The sequence below is a fragment of the Sminthopsis crassicaudata genome, chromosome 1 (genome assembly GCF_048593235.1).
Source record: "Sminthopsis crassicaudata isolate SCR6 chromosome 1, ASM4859323v1, whole genome shotgun sequence".
NCBI lineage: Eukaryota > Metazoa > Chordata > Mammalia > Dasyuromorphia > Dasyuridae > Sminthopsis > Sminthopsis crassicaudata.
This window is the reverse complement of record NC_133617.1, coordinates 4,124,944-4,139,184: the sequence shown is the minus strand read 5'-3', so window position 1 is coordinate 4,139,184 and position 14,241 is coordinate 4,124,944. Positions and strand designations below refer to the sequence as shown.

General features: G+C 46.5%; 1 protein-coding gene across 3 annotated transcripts; it reads right to left on the bottom strand.

Moving 5' to 3' along the window:
- Positions 1-2,649: 2,649 nt before the first annotated feature.
- LOC141556387 (uncharacterized) lies at positions 2,650-11,427 on the bottom strand. 3 transcript variants are annotated; one of them, XM_074290442.1, is made up of 6 exons: positions 9,487-11,427; positions 8,699-8,891; positions 7,895-7,981; positions 6,134-6,260; positions 5,560-5,655; positions 2,650-4,889 (listed from the first exon to the last, which is right to left on the bottom strand). In XM_074290442.1, the coding sequence occupies exons 2-6, from the start codon at positions 8,804-8,806 to the stop codon at positions 3,160-3,162; spliced, it is 2,148 nt and encodes a 715-aa protein (XP_074146543.1). In that variant the 5' UTR covers positions 8,807-8,891; positions 9,487-11,427; the 3' UTR covers positions 2,650-3,159. The 3 variants fall into 3 exon arrangements, 2 of the variants coding, with proteins under 2 accessions (XP_074146543.1, XP_074146533.1); XM_074290432.1 differs by lacking the exon at positions 9,487-11,427 and having other exon boundaries at positions 8,699-9,364; XR_012486521.1 differs by lacking the exon at positions 9,487-11,427 and having other exon boundaries at positions 4,814-4,889; positions 5,459-5,655; positions 8,699-9,360.
- Positions 11,428-14,241: the final 2,814 nt, after the last annotated feature.

The following is a 14,241-nucleotide window of genomic DNA, read 5'->3' as shown; positions in this document are numbered from 1 at the left end:
AGAGAGTCCTCGACCTTGAGGCCATCCCTCCTAAGCGTTCTCCTACCTCTCCCCCCAACGTAGTCACAACTCTCCCCCAGCCTAGTCACAACTTTCAGGGCTCCTGTCTACTCTGAGACAGACCTAGTGCTAGCTGGGTTTTCTGGGACCATTATGTTCTCAGCGCCAGCCTTGGATCCTTTTTGTTCCACCAGCTCGATAAGGAAAACAGAAATGAATTAGCTCAGAAGAAACATGAGATGCACAAAGTTAAAGGAGCCCCCCAAATGTTCATTGGGACTCTATGGATCTGACCTGTGGAAAAGCATTCTGAGCACAGGGTGCTCCCGCAATCAGCCAACTGTAACTGGACTCTAACATAGTACTGTCCTTTTGGTCTTTTCAGAGAACAAAGTGTTAGGATTCTTACCGATGTTATGGGCCGGAATTTGAGATGGGGTAATGTGCTTGGCTCGCACCTTTGGGTGAGTTCAAACCTTTAAAGGAGTTTATACTCCAAAAGCTCCCCACAAGATCCTGCTCCCAGAGAAGGATCACAATTTAGAGACAACAAAACATCATATTTTGGCGCCCGAACATGGGACAGAGCAGTCAGGGAAAGCGTGATCTGGACATTAACTCTTGGCTGCATTTTGGGATTAGTGAACTGAACTGAAAGGAAGGCTGCCTCCAGAAGCTCCCCAAGAGATCCTGTTCCCAGAGAATGATCACAATTTAGAGACAACAGAACATCACAACAAAGGACACTAACCAACCAAGCAGCCCCCATAAGATATGCTGTACTTTGACTCTTAGCAATGAAATTATTTTGGTCCTTTTCAAGCATTTTAGGGTCTCTTAAATACCTTTTAGGTGCTATTAACAACTAATTTTTTTTTCTCTGACTATAAAGAATGCTGTAACATAGGAAAACAATTTGGTCTAAGCCCAAGTTTTCAAGCAGAAAAAAGTCACAAAGTTGCTGATAAGCTACAAGATGATCTGTACAAGAGACCTCTGGATGGTCTGGAAAACAGATTGTCTTGTGTCAATATTACGTAAAGTGTAGATCAATATCATGTAGAATTGTACACTGTATGTATGTTTGGTAAAGAAAAGCTGCCAGAGTTATGTGGGCAAGGATATAAAAGTTGCATTGATTTAGAAAGGATTTTAGTCCTTTGCATGGGCTATGTGCACACACGTACTTAGTCTACATGCACCCATTCTGGCTCCTATTTGTGACAATCTATAAACTTCTAATTGAGATAATTTCTGCCTCCTGATTTTTGTAACTGAACAGTCAAGTCAATTAGACAAGAAAGAAGGAATGAGTAGTGTGGGGAGCTGAGGCAGAAGTGGAGGAGAAAGTGGAAGAGAAAGAGAGCTCGCTGGAGCCATCTGAGACTAGAAGAAAATGGGAGTGGGCATAAGTAAGGGAAACGACATATTGAGGTGAAACTAAGTCTCTTTGAATGAGTTTGTGCCAGAGGCCCCCAGTTCCTCTCTTAAAGGTATAAGGCAATTTGAGGAGAGCTCCTTGTCCACGATTAACAAAATTTCTCTGCTGGATGCCAGGCACTGTCTTCAACACTGAGATATAAAAAAGGTAAAACCCAGATGCTGCCCTGAAGAGGCTTAGGAGATCTACACAGGGTGGATACATCAGGATACAATCTACCTGGCAACATACAAATGAAACAAAGAAAGCACAGGGAGTGTGAGAGGGGAGTAGAGGAAGCACTAGCATTAAAGGGCACCAGGAAAAGCTCCTTACAGAAGGAGGGGGCATAGAAGCTGAGCCTCCAAGGAAGCCAGGGACCCTCCTGAGCTGCCTCACACCTGCTCCCTGGGGATGCAGTGTGTATCTGGTTATCCCCTTGAAAGGAGCCTGTACTTTGGACTTTCTAGGGACTCTCAAATACTTTCCCCAAAGCCTAGTATAATATCACTACAGGGAAGAAGAGGAAGGGGAGGGGAAAACTGGGTAGCCTGTGGGGGAGGAGTATGGGTAACAGATTGATTCTGGTAATCTGCTCCCTATTGATAGTGTCACCCTTGCACTACCCACTCAGTGGTTAAATCTCCTCCTTTCTGCCTCCATGGATCTTCTCACAGGTCCCCTTCCATTCCCCTACCTTGTGTAGACCTTCCTGCTTACGTGAATACAGGTATACACAGTATCCAGTCTCATCCTATTTGAATCTTCAGCCCCAAATCTCTGCCCACTCCAGTTCATCCTCTACAAGTCACTGAACTGATTTTCCTATACCACAGGTACGACTGTCCCACCCCACTGCCCCTCTACTTGAAATTCGAATGCTCCTTATTTCTTCTAGGACCAAATATTTGACTTTCAATGCTCTGCACAAACCTCAACTCTGGTTTACAAGCCATCCTTGTGAGAGCCTGAGGTCATTTACATTTTCTGGACCTGGTGTGCTCATCTGCAAACGAGGGGGCTGGACTCCAAGGACTCCTTTCAACATCTAAGTCTGTGACTTTTTAATAATAACATGGAAGACCAGCCAAGAAAAGCCCCTTACTTTGGGGCAAAGTGAGCAAAAACAAGATGATCTCATCAAGGAAAATGAGGAGGAAAAAAATATCAACATTCTAAGTACCATGGGCTCATCCTCTATATTGACATAGACAACCAGGAGACTAACATTTTTTGTGTTTTATAGTGGATTTATTTTCTTAAATATTTTCAAATTATATTTTAATCTGGATCAGCCCACTGGAATGTTTTGCTTCAATAATTAAATTAATGAGGATTTTCTCCATCATGAGTTCTATAGTACAGAGAATGTGTTTTGATCAGAAGGACTGCTTACTCCCATTAATTATATTCCTAGGATTTCTCTTTAGCATGTATTCTCTGATGTCAGGGAAGACCTAAATTCTGGATGAACGCTTTCCCACATTTGATGTGTTCTGAGGGTTTCTTCCCAGTGTCAATTCTCTGCTGTCGAGTTAGCTCCAGAAAAAGGCTTTCCCACCATCACTGCATTTAAAAGGTTTCTCTCCAGTGTGAATGCTGATGTGTTGTGTAAGATTTGACTTCTGGAGGAAGATCTTCCCATATTCAGAGCATTCATATGGTTTCTCTCCAGTCTGAGCACTGCTGTGGTTGGTAAGAGCAGACTTCTGAAAGAAAGGCTTCCCGTACATGCTGCACTAATGAGGTCCTGGATGAGTTCTTAGGTGCTGAGTCAGGCTGGAGCTTGATCGGAATGCCTTCCCACATTCATGACACTCATAGGGTCTCTCTTTAGTGTGAGTTCTCTTATGGACAGTGAGGTTTGTGCGCCAAGAAAAGGCTTTCCCACAATCACTGCATTTAAAAGGTTTTTCTCCAGTGTGAATTCTGCAGTGCTGTGTAAAATTGACTTTCTGCCGGAAGGCCTTTCCACAGTCACTGCATTTGAAAGGTTTCTCTCCAGTGTGAATTCTGTAGTGCTGTGTAAGATTTAATTTGCGCTGGAAGAACTTTCCACATTCACTGCATTCATATGGTTTCTCTCCAGTATGAATACTACCATGATGAGTAAGACTAGATTTCTGTGTGAACGCCTTCCCACACACGCTGCATTGATGAGGTTTTAGTCCCATATGAGTTCTCTGGTGCTGAGTCAGGTTGGACCTTGTTTGGAATGCCTTCCCACATTCACTACACTCATAGGGTCTCTCTCCAGTGTGAGTTCTCTGATGCTGAATCAGGTTTGTGTACCCAGAAAAGGCTTTCCCACAATCACTGCATTTAAAAGATTTTTCTCCAGTGTGAATCGTAAAATGTCGTATGAGAATCTTCTTCAGCCGGAAGGCCATTCCACAGTCACTGCATTTGAAAGGTTTCTCTCCAGTGTGAATTCCGTAGTGCTGTGTGAGATTTACTTTACGCCCGAAGAATTTTCCACATTTACTGCATTCATATGGTTTCTCTCCTGTATGAACACTACCATGACAAGTAAGATCAGACTTCCGAGAGAACGCCTTCCCGCACACGCTGCACTGATGAGGTTTCAGTCCCGTATGAGTTCTCTGGTGCTGAGTCAGGCAGGACTTTGTTTGGAATGTCTTCCCACACTCACTACACTCATAGGGTCTCTCTCCAGTGTGAACTCTCTGATGTCGAATCAGCTTTGTGCGGGAAGGAAAGGCTTTCCCACAATCACTGCATTTAAAAGGTTTCTCTCCTGTGTGAATCTTAAAATGCCTTATGAGAGCCCTCTTCTGGTGGAAGCCCTTTCCACATTCACTGCATTTATAGGATTTGTTTTTGCTCTGAATACTGGAATGTTGAGTCAGGTCTGCCTTCTGACAGGATGGCTTCTCACATGGAGTCATTTCAGAGCACTTTTTTCCAATATGACTCTTCTGGTGTAGAGTAAGTTCATTGTTCAGAAGGAAAGAATTCCCATTTTCATGAAATTGCTCTTCAGCATGAATTCCAGATGTTTTAATGGGATCCAAACCAGAATGGAAAACTTTCTGACATTTCTTTCCCTCAGAATAGTTCTTCTGTGAACAGATTTGAGTGCGCTGTCTTTGGTCCGACTCCATGGTGAAGCTTCTTCTCTGACTCTCACTGTTATGGAGATCCATTACTAAAGATAGTCCCTGTTGTGGAACCAAGACTGGCTTTGGGCTGGAGCTTTGGCTGTATTTACAGGATTCAGAGGCTCTGACTTCAACACCACCTTCTGTTTGGATTTCTTTTCCTTGGATAGAATATTTCTCCTCATTGTTTTGCCCTTTCTTGAACCTGCCATAATACTGCCAGGCTTTTCCTACCTCAGAGGTGCCAGGGTCATCCCATAAGGAAGTCATTTTCATTTGGGAAAAGTCTTTCATAGAAACACTTAACTTTGCAGGTAACTCCTTGGTCTGAGGCCTAGTGCCGCCATCTGAAAGAAAGGAAAAGCAGAAATGCTTTTTCACTGGTTGAATAAGCTTTCCTGTCACTTCATATTCTCCAATATTTCATCTGTCATAAGTACTTTAAACATTTTTCCACTAGAATTGAAATCAATCCTGATAATATCCACAATTTCTTTGGATTCATCAGGCCTATTCTTTCATATAAACCAATAATATTATATTAAATGAACATGCAAAAACTGATGCAGAAAATGTCAAATTAATGAAAGCAGGAACTGCTGGTTCCCATATACCAACAGCAACAAAATAGCTTAAAGTATTTTTTAAAGGAAAATTCTTATCTGAAAGTCACCCGGGGGAGTCCTGACAGTGTGACCATTGGGTCCAAGAGGAAGCTCTGGGTCACTCTTCCACTGCAGAGTTCCCCTTGGTTTTGCAAAAAGGTAAAAACAATTTAAAGTTCCACCCACAGAGAAGCAGTACTGCTCATTCAGAAAGCACCAACAAAACTGAATCATTTCCACCTGTCCCTACCAAATGACTTTGGTATAAAAAGGCAACATCATCCAAACAAACTAGAGAGGAGGAAAATTACCTCCAAGATCTATGAGAGGGAGAAGGTCACAGCCAGGATCACAGGGTGCCCACTTTCAGGGGTTCTCAGACAGTGCCACATACTCTGGCTCACTCACTCACCTAAGCAGCAAGCTCTTGAGACACTGTCCAGTGGAATCCCATGTGCTCTCCCTGACTCCAGCTGAAAGATCACGTCCCCATCGGACTCCGCAAGACCTAGTCATGAGAAAGTGATGGAAAGGAAGGGTCACCTCACAGTCCAATCTCCATAGACCCCTAGGAGCAAGCTTGAAAGGCCAGGGAGGCTGTGGAGGAGCATCCAGAGACATCTGAAGGGGGAGCTGGTTTGTTTTTTGGAAAGATGCAGAGATGGGACACATCACAGAATTGGGATCAGAAATACAAAGAACTCACTTGGTCCATCCCATTCTGAGGTATCTGGGGACTTTCATGACTCTAGTCCTTGCCCTGGGACTTTAACAAGTCTCTCTGGCAAGAAGGAACAGAGCTGGGGCTGGGCTGGGGATCACCTCAGGGAGAAATTAGTTTCCAGACACACAAACAAGAATCCTTCATCCAGGACCAGGGAGGACATGGGCGCCCTGGCTTTGGCCCCTCTGAAATGAGCAAGGGCTGGGGTTTCTTGAGAAGCCCTTCATGAGCACATCCTGGGCCCCAGAGCAGCCCTTCTTACCCAGGCAGACCAGGTTGCTGTAGTTCTCCAGCATCACGTCCCAGTAAAGCTCCTTCTGGGAGGGGTCCAGGAGGCGCCACTCCTCCCGGGTGAAGTCCACAGCCACATCCTGGAATGTCACTGATCCCTGAAACAAATACATTTGTGCCCGGTCAAGGAGGGGGAAAGGGAGAGGCAGGGCTCATTCTCACTCTATTCTAGTTTCAGAGAACATATTCAAAGCAATTTTTTTTTCTTATTAGTTGTTATGTACAAGTAAAGATGGTTTTCCAAATTCATTTTTGTAAGATTTTGAGGGTCAAGTTGTTTCTCCCTCTCCCCTTCAAGACAACAAGCAATTACATATAGATTAAATCTATGTAATATTGAACATATACAATCACTGACTCTTATTGGAGAAAAACATCAGAAAAAAAAAGTGAAAATACTCCTTTGTTTTGCTCCTCATTGAGGCTTCAGAGCTTTTTCTCTGGATAGGAAGGACATTTTCCAGCCCAAGTCCATTGGAACTGCCTTGGATCAGCACATGGCCGAGAAGAACTAAGCCTGGCCCAGATGATCACTGCACAATCTGAAAGCAAAGCCTTTAGGAGCCTCAGGCTGGGCCAGAGCCTGGATCAGGTAACAAGAGAATCCTCTTTTCAAGTCAATAAGCAGTCAGAAAGGTCTCCCTGGGCCAAGCTCGGGGCTAATTCCTGGGATACAAAAAGGGCAAAAACTGTCCCTGACTCAGGGAGCTCCCAGTGCAGTGGGGAGACAACAAGGCCAAGAACAGCCCTGAGTGGGGATGGGAGGCCCTGAGCAGCTGAGGGGCAGGAGGGGAGCTGGGAAAGGCAGGGCTTGTGCTGAACCTGGAACAATAAGCCAGAGACTCTCAGCAGGGAGAAAGGCATTCCAACCAGGGAGGGGAAACCAAGGCAGAGGAGATGGGGGTCATGTGCAGGGAACAGAAACCAGGCCCATCTGAGTGGCCCACAGGAAGCATGGAGGGGTGACACAGTAACATGGTGGAGGGCAGAAGCAAAGCCATGACTGCAAATGGAAGATTTTGTCTGAGATCCTGGCACACAGGAAGGGCTCAGACCACTGGGACCCGGTGACTGAAAGGTCTCAGGTGCCCTGAGGCAGGAGAGCTTTGGAGAAGGGGCCTGACTGCCCTGCAGGACCTGGGACACCTGGCAGGAAGGGGATAGTGAGAAACTGAGGCAAGACAGAGATCAGAGAGTGTTTTACATTTTAGTTGCATTTCTGAGAGGGAGAGATTTTCTGGGACCAAGGGACCCATTTTGGTCCCAGGGCTCATGTCTCAAAGCATTCAGCATCAGCACTGCATGTGACATTCCAATGAATTATGAACGGCTCCAAGATGGGGAGAGGAAGGCAAGGGGGGAGTCCCAGCATTGGGAAACGGGGGGATTTCCAGGCAGGGAGCATCTATTCCAGTTTCTCAGGCTGGGGCTCCGACCATAAATTCTGACAAACCCGGAGTGAAGGGGGTAGTTAATTAGAGACAGGAGGTCTGGAACTCAGAGAGAGGATGTCAGGCATCTGACACAGGACATCTGGAGCTTTGTCTCTCGGAGTGCCAGAGAGGCCAGATCTCCAAGCCCTAATGAACAGGAGTGGGGTGGGATGGGAGGTATTGAGGCAGAACAATTCAAGGAACTGAGGCAGAAATAATTAAAGAAACTTAGGCGAGACCATTTAGGGAAACTGAGGCAGAACAATGAAAGGAAACAATGGCACGATGGTACTACTCACCTGGGGGGGCCTACTATGAAGAAACATGGGAGCCAGGAAGGCCCTCCTCTCCCCTGCACCTGACCTGGGGGGTCCCTGAGGCTGGGCCTGAAAGGAACAAGGAGCCATGAACGGGGTTGGCCTTTTGCCCCTCCCAGCTCCCAAACCTCCCTCTGCTCTGGAGAAGCCCCCAGCCCTCCTGCTCACACAAACCCCAGGGGAAGGCTTGTCTGTTTCCAGGGCTCGGATCAACTAAACCTGCCTTGATGAAATGCCTACTTCATACCTCCCTCCACTTTGGGGGGCCAGGACTGCGGGGGACAAAATAAAGCTAGCTTGTCTCTCCCCCTTAACTCCCCTAAAGCAGTCCTGGAACCTGGCTGGTCACGTGGGAGGGGTGGACAGTGACAGGTGGAAGGAAGATGAGGAGAGGATGGGGAGTGGAGCTTTTGAGGAGGTGAGGAGGGGAGGCTGAAGCTCCTTTCGGGGGGGAGGGGGTCAGGGGACAGGGTAGCGTGAAGGTTAACAGAAGGGGGGAGTGAATGTGGGAGCCCCAGATCTTCCGTGTTGTGGAGGGATTTGGGGAGAGGAAGGGGAAAGAGGAGGAAGAGGAAATGGGGGCAGGAGAAAGCGGGAGTGGGGGGAAATGAAGGGGGAAAAAAGGGGAGAAGGGAAGGGAGAAAGGGAAGAGAAGCAGAAAGGAAGGAGGGCAGGGGTGGTCCCGGCAGGATCCAGGAGTCTTTGCTCCATTTCGAAGACCAGACAACTGAGGCAAGGAGAGCCTCCCTCTCCAGGAGAAGCCAGAGAGGGGCGGGGGCGCCTCACCTTGTCCCGGCCCCGAGACCAGCGCGGCCGAACCTGCGGATCTGAGACTTTAGTGACCACAGGACAGCTTCCGGATAGAGGAACTGGAAGCCACATCCGCGTTCGCATTGTCGCTCACTGGGCCGGGGGCTCACCCATTGGCTGGCTTCCGGAGGCGGGGCTTTCTCAGAGCTCGCTGCTTCTCGGTAGGCTACTGTTGAGGAAGGGGGCATTGGTGACCTACATATACACATATTCCTCCGCGCCGCGCCTGAAACTTTGAGCCAATCAGAGACGCCGCCGCTGCCGCTGTCCCGCCTCGGGGCGCCCCTCCAGGGCCCCCCTTCACTCCTAGCAGTTTTGGGGGTACTCTAGCCCCGTAGTTTCATTCTGCGATTCTCTGGATGGCCCGAGGCTGACTCACGAGGGGAGGGGGGAGAAGGGAGGGGCGAGGAGGACGGCCCCCGGAGCGAGGGGGCGGAGCCACGGGGCCACGCGCCCAGGAATTGTCTATAACGGGAAGTTTAGGGACACTTATGTGTCCTGTAGCTTCAGTAGCACAGACACATAGTAACCCCGTATCGTAGCAAAGCCTGTGATACATAATAACCCGGCTGACTCTAATAGTCCCATTGATACATAGTAGCCTCATTGCTACAAGCCCCAATGATATCTACTCACGCCAGTGATACATAATAACCCCGCTGACACATAATATAGCCCGGCTGATACACGAGACGCCATTGACACAAAGACGCCATTGATACAATAGCCCCGTTGATACATAATAACGCCAGGACACACAGTACGTTAGAGGTCCGTGGGTGAGCCCCTAACGCTCCCGCCCTGATGGGATCTCGCACTCTCTGAAGCGCGGCCCAGTTCCGCTTAACGCGCCCGATGCTCAAGGACAGCCATCGCTCCCAGCCCCAGCCGAGGAGAATTCATCGGGTCAGGGGTCAGCGGCGGGTAGAAAGAGACGCGGGTGCAAGACCCGAGCTGAGCCCGGCTCCCCTCTCCCCACTTTCCCTCCTCTCCTCTCCAGGAACTGCTCCCCACCTTCCCCCCCCCCCCCCCCACCGCCTCCTTTCTGCTGCATTGGCTGCCATTTGTTCTTCGGGCCGCTGCTGCCTCGGGAATACCGCTCCATGCCCCATGTGCTTCCTTCCAACAAGGTTTAGGGCCTGACTCATGGGAGCAAGGCCCTCTCCCAAGCTCGCAGGGGCCCCCAGGGATCCGAACGCCGTCTCCTGCTGTGCCCAGGAACAAGTGACACCCCTGCATTACACTTAAGGCCCATGGGGACTTCCCAAGCCACCTAGTCCCTTCATTGCTAATGAGGAAAGGGAGCCGGGGACCTGGTCCTCTGACAGCCCTGACGTCCCTAGTTCTGAGCCCCCCCCTCCTCTGACACCCCCTGTTCCAAGGCCGCTCCCACCCTAATAGTCCCGGTTCTGGGGCTGTTCTCAGAGTTCTAAGATCTCTGCCTATTCTGGCTTGGACAGGGGATGTTTTGGGGCAGCAAGAAAGCCTCAGACCAGGACTCGGGCTCAGCTTTGAATCCCGGCTCCGACATTTCTGTAGCTCTAATCCTGGACCAGCTCATCTGGGAAATGGGGATCATGATCTACCCCCTGAGTCAAGGGCTGTGAATCAGGAGCTGCTTTGACTGATCAGTCCTGGGATTGGACCTTAAAGGACCCCTTGGAGCTGGGGAGAGGAGAGGGAAGGGGGCAGGGGAGTCAACATGAAGGGTGAGGTGTGGGGACTCTGACTTGGAGTCATAAGGCCCACAGGGATGTTTTAGCTGGGGAAGAAGTATGAGATCTGGGGAGGCAGGGAGGCCAGTGGAGGCTGGCTGGTCCTGGGCTTCTGGCCCTGGCTGCCTCAGCAAAGAGGGTCTGGTGCTGGATTCCAGTCTCTCACTCCTTCTGGCACTCCGGACATTTCACCCACTTCATCTCTCTGGCCTCAGTGTCTGCCCTGCATTTATCCCTCCTCTGATGAGATTCAGCCCAATATTGTGGCCTTCAACAGTTTGTGGAAAGTTAAGGAACAATCTGCAAGAGCACCTGTGCCTCCTGAGGCCATTTCAGGGGAGTCTGTACTCTGTATAGTGACTCTGTGGCACTAAGGCTCTGCCTCAGAGCCCTGGACATTTGGCAAAAGGAGAGGAAATGTCTTTCCTGGGAACTTCTTAGACCCACAGAATCACAGAATAATCCAAAAGCACCCCTGAAAGGAGAGGGGGAAATGCATCCTATTTGAAAATAGCAGTAACTTTTTCCAATAGATGACACCTGAAAATGTTGTCATTTAATGTCAGTATCTCCTTAGCGGGCCTGAAATCTATTTTCTTTCCATCTTCTTTACTTTCATCACTTTATACACGTCTGCTCCCATTTCTGTGAATTCCTCATGTTTGCTTCTTAGTGTCTTTACCTTGCATCGGTCACATGCTCCAGTTTGTTCATCAGATTCCCTCGTCATTCCTCCCCCAAAAGGAGGCTGCCAACTTTATATGATTACAGGCATTTCTGCTGAGAATGTTTGTACAAGTCTTTTTTTTAATTAATTTTTTTGTTTATTTTGACTTACACCTAAAAATAATATCTAACATTAGTTTTTGAAAACATTTGAGTTCCCTCTCCTTTCACTTCACAGAAAAGGAAAAAATTTGAAGATAGTTCATACAAGTGGAATCAAGCAAAACCTATTATCCATGTTGTGAAATAAATCACAGACCAAAAGAAAAAGGAAAGTTTTGTGTTTTTTTTTAAAGTATGGTTCTATCTGCTTAAGACTTCATCAGTTCTTTCCTGGAGGTGGAAAGCACTGTTCATCATGGGTCCTTTGGAATTGTCTGGGATCATTGTATTTCTGAGAAGAGCTAAGTAACTCACATTTGATCATCATACTGTGGACTTACTTTCCCACTTCTATTCACTTCACTTTGTTTCTCCATTCAAATATGTCTTCCCAGATTTCTCTGAAACCATCCTATTTTTCTTTTTCTTTTTCTTTTTCTTTTTTTTTTTCTGAGGCTGGGGTTAATTGACTTGCCCAGGGTCACACAGCTAGGAAGTGTTAAGTATCTGAGACCAGATTTGAACTCGGTCCTCCTGAACTCAAAGCTGGTGCTCTATCCACTGGGCCACCTAGCTGCCCCATATTTTTCAATTCTTATATCTCTATAGTAGTAAGTCACAATCGTATATCACATTTTGTTCAGCCATTCTTTAATTGATGAGCTCATTCTTTTGAGAGTTTGAGAGTTTTGATGAGTTCAATTCTTTGACATCACAAAAAGAGCTGCTATAAATATTGTAGTATAAACAGGTCCTCTTTCTTTAAAAAAAAAAAAAATCTCTCTGACCTGTATGTGCAAGAATGTTTGTGGCAGCCCTCTTTGTAGAGGCCAGAAACTGGAAACTGAGTGGATGCCCATCCATTGGAGAATGGCTGAACAAATTGTGGTATCTGAATATTATGGAATATTATTCTTCTGTAAGAAATGACCAACAGGATGATTTCAGAGAGGCTTGGAGAGACTTACATCAACTGATGCTGAGTGAAATGAGCAGGACCAGGAGATCATTATATACTTCAACAATGATACTATATGATGATCCATTCTGATGGACGTGGCCCTCTCCAACAATGAGATGAACCAAATCAATTCCAATAGAGCAGTAATGAATTGAACCAGCAAAAGAACTCTGAAAGATGGCTATGAACCGCTACATAGAACTCCCAATCCCTCTATTTTTGTCTGCCTGCATTTCTGATTTCCTTCACAGGCTAATTGTACACTATTTCAAAGTCCGATTATTTTTGTACAGCAAAACAACTGTTTGGACATGTATACATATGTTGTATTTAACTTATACTATAACACATTTAACATGTATTGGTCAACCAGACATCTGGGGGAGGGTGTGGGGGGAAGGAGAGGGAAAATTGTTACAAAAGGCTTGGCAATGGTCAATACTATAAAATTATCCATGCATATATCTGATAAATAAAAAGCTATAATTAAAAAAAATCTCTCTAGGATATGAACTTGTTAGTGTTGTTGCTAGATCCCAGCATATGCACAGTTTTAAAACCCTTTGGGGAGTTTTCCAAAGAAATCTTCAAAATGGTCGAATCAGTTCACAACTCCACCAATGATGTATTCTTGTACCATTTTTAAATTTTCATTTTCTAACATATTACTCAGGCTGATAAGTCTGAGGTGGTACCTCAGAGTTGTTTTAATTTACATTTCTCCAATTTGTGATGATTTAGAGCAATTTTGCATATGACTATAGATAACTTTGATTTTGTTGCCTGAACACTGTCTCTACCAGTTAGAGAATGCTCATTTCTATATATATTAGAGAAATAAGGCCTTCAGCAGAAAAACTTGATATGGAAATATCTTTCCAATTTTATGCTTTCTTTCTAATGTTGGCTGCATTGGTTTTCTTTGTATGAAATCTTTTAATTTAATGTAATAAAAATGACCATATACCAGGATAACTCAGTATCTTTCCCTGTTCAAATCTTCACTGTTCCTGAACCTGGGTTTTCCTGTGGAAGATACCACCCATACTGCAGGTCACCTAGGCTGGCAACATCATTGTTCCCTTTCATTGTTCCTTCCTTGTCAACCTAGATATGAGATCAGCTGCCAACTTTAGTAATTTCTTTTCTGCACAGTCTCTTGCCTGCCCATATCCCCTCTCTCCAGTGCCCCAAGCCTCCTCTAATGCAGAATCTAATCACCCACAACAGCTTTGCATCAGGCTCTACTATTTGGTCTCCTGGCCTCTAGTCATTCCTATTAAATTGAAACTACTTTATTTAAGCCCTACTTTGTGTCCTCATTCTCCAGATCTAGTTTTTCTGAGTTCCCTTCTCTGGGAATCTTCAGGAAAACTGTTTTCCACTATATTCCCTGATTTTTCCTTTTGAAGTTCACATTACTTTTCAAGCCATGTACCCTCTGCCTCTCTCCACTCCAGTCCCTCCTCTACCAGTCACTACAGTAATTTTCCTGTAACAGAAGTGTGACTGCCATCTTCCACCCCCCCCCAATAACCTTTATTGACTCCCTATTCCTTCTAAGATCCAGTATAAAATCCTACATTTGTCATTTTATATAGCTCTGCATAAACCCTTGTCTTTGTTAAACTCCTCCATCTTCCTGTGGTCCAGCCAGACTGGCCTGCTTTCTGTTCCTTATATATGAGCCACCACCCCCCCATCTCCTCTCTTTGCCTTGGCTTCCCCTTTCTACTTGGAATGCTTTTCTCCCCTCCCCTGGCCTCTCTTGAAGTCATTGGCTTATGGCTCAAGGTTCACCTCAAGCCCTGTCTTTTACAAAGATCCCCTCCTGCCCCCTCAGCTGCTAGTGCCTTGCTGTCCCCAGGCAGGACAGTTCTTGGGCTTGTTGTCTCCCCCAGTGGACTGTGAGCTTCTTGAGGGCAGGGACTCTTTTTCCCTTTCTTTGTATCCTCAGAGTTCTGCATAGAGCCTGACACAGAGTAGACCCTCCATAAATACTTATTGGCTTGACA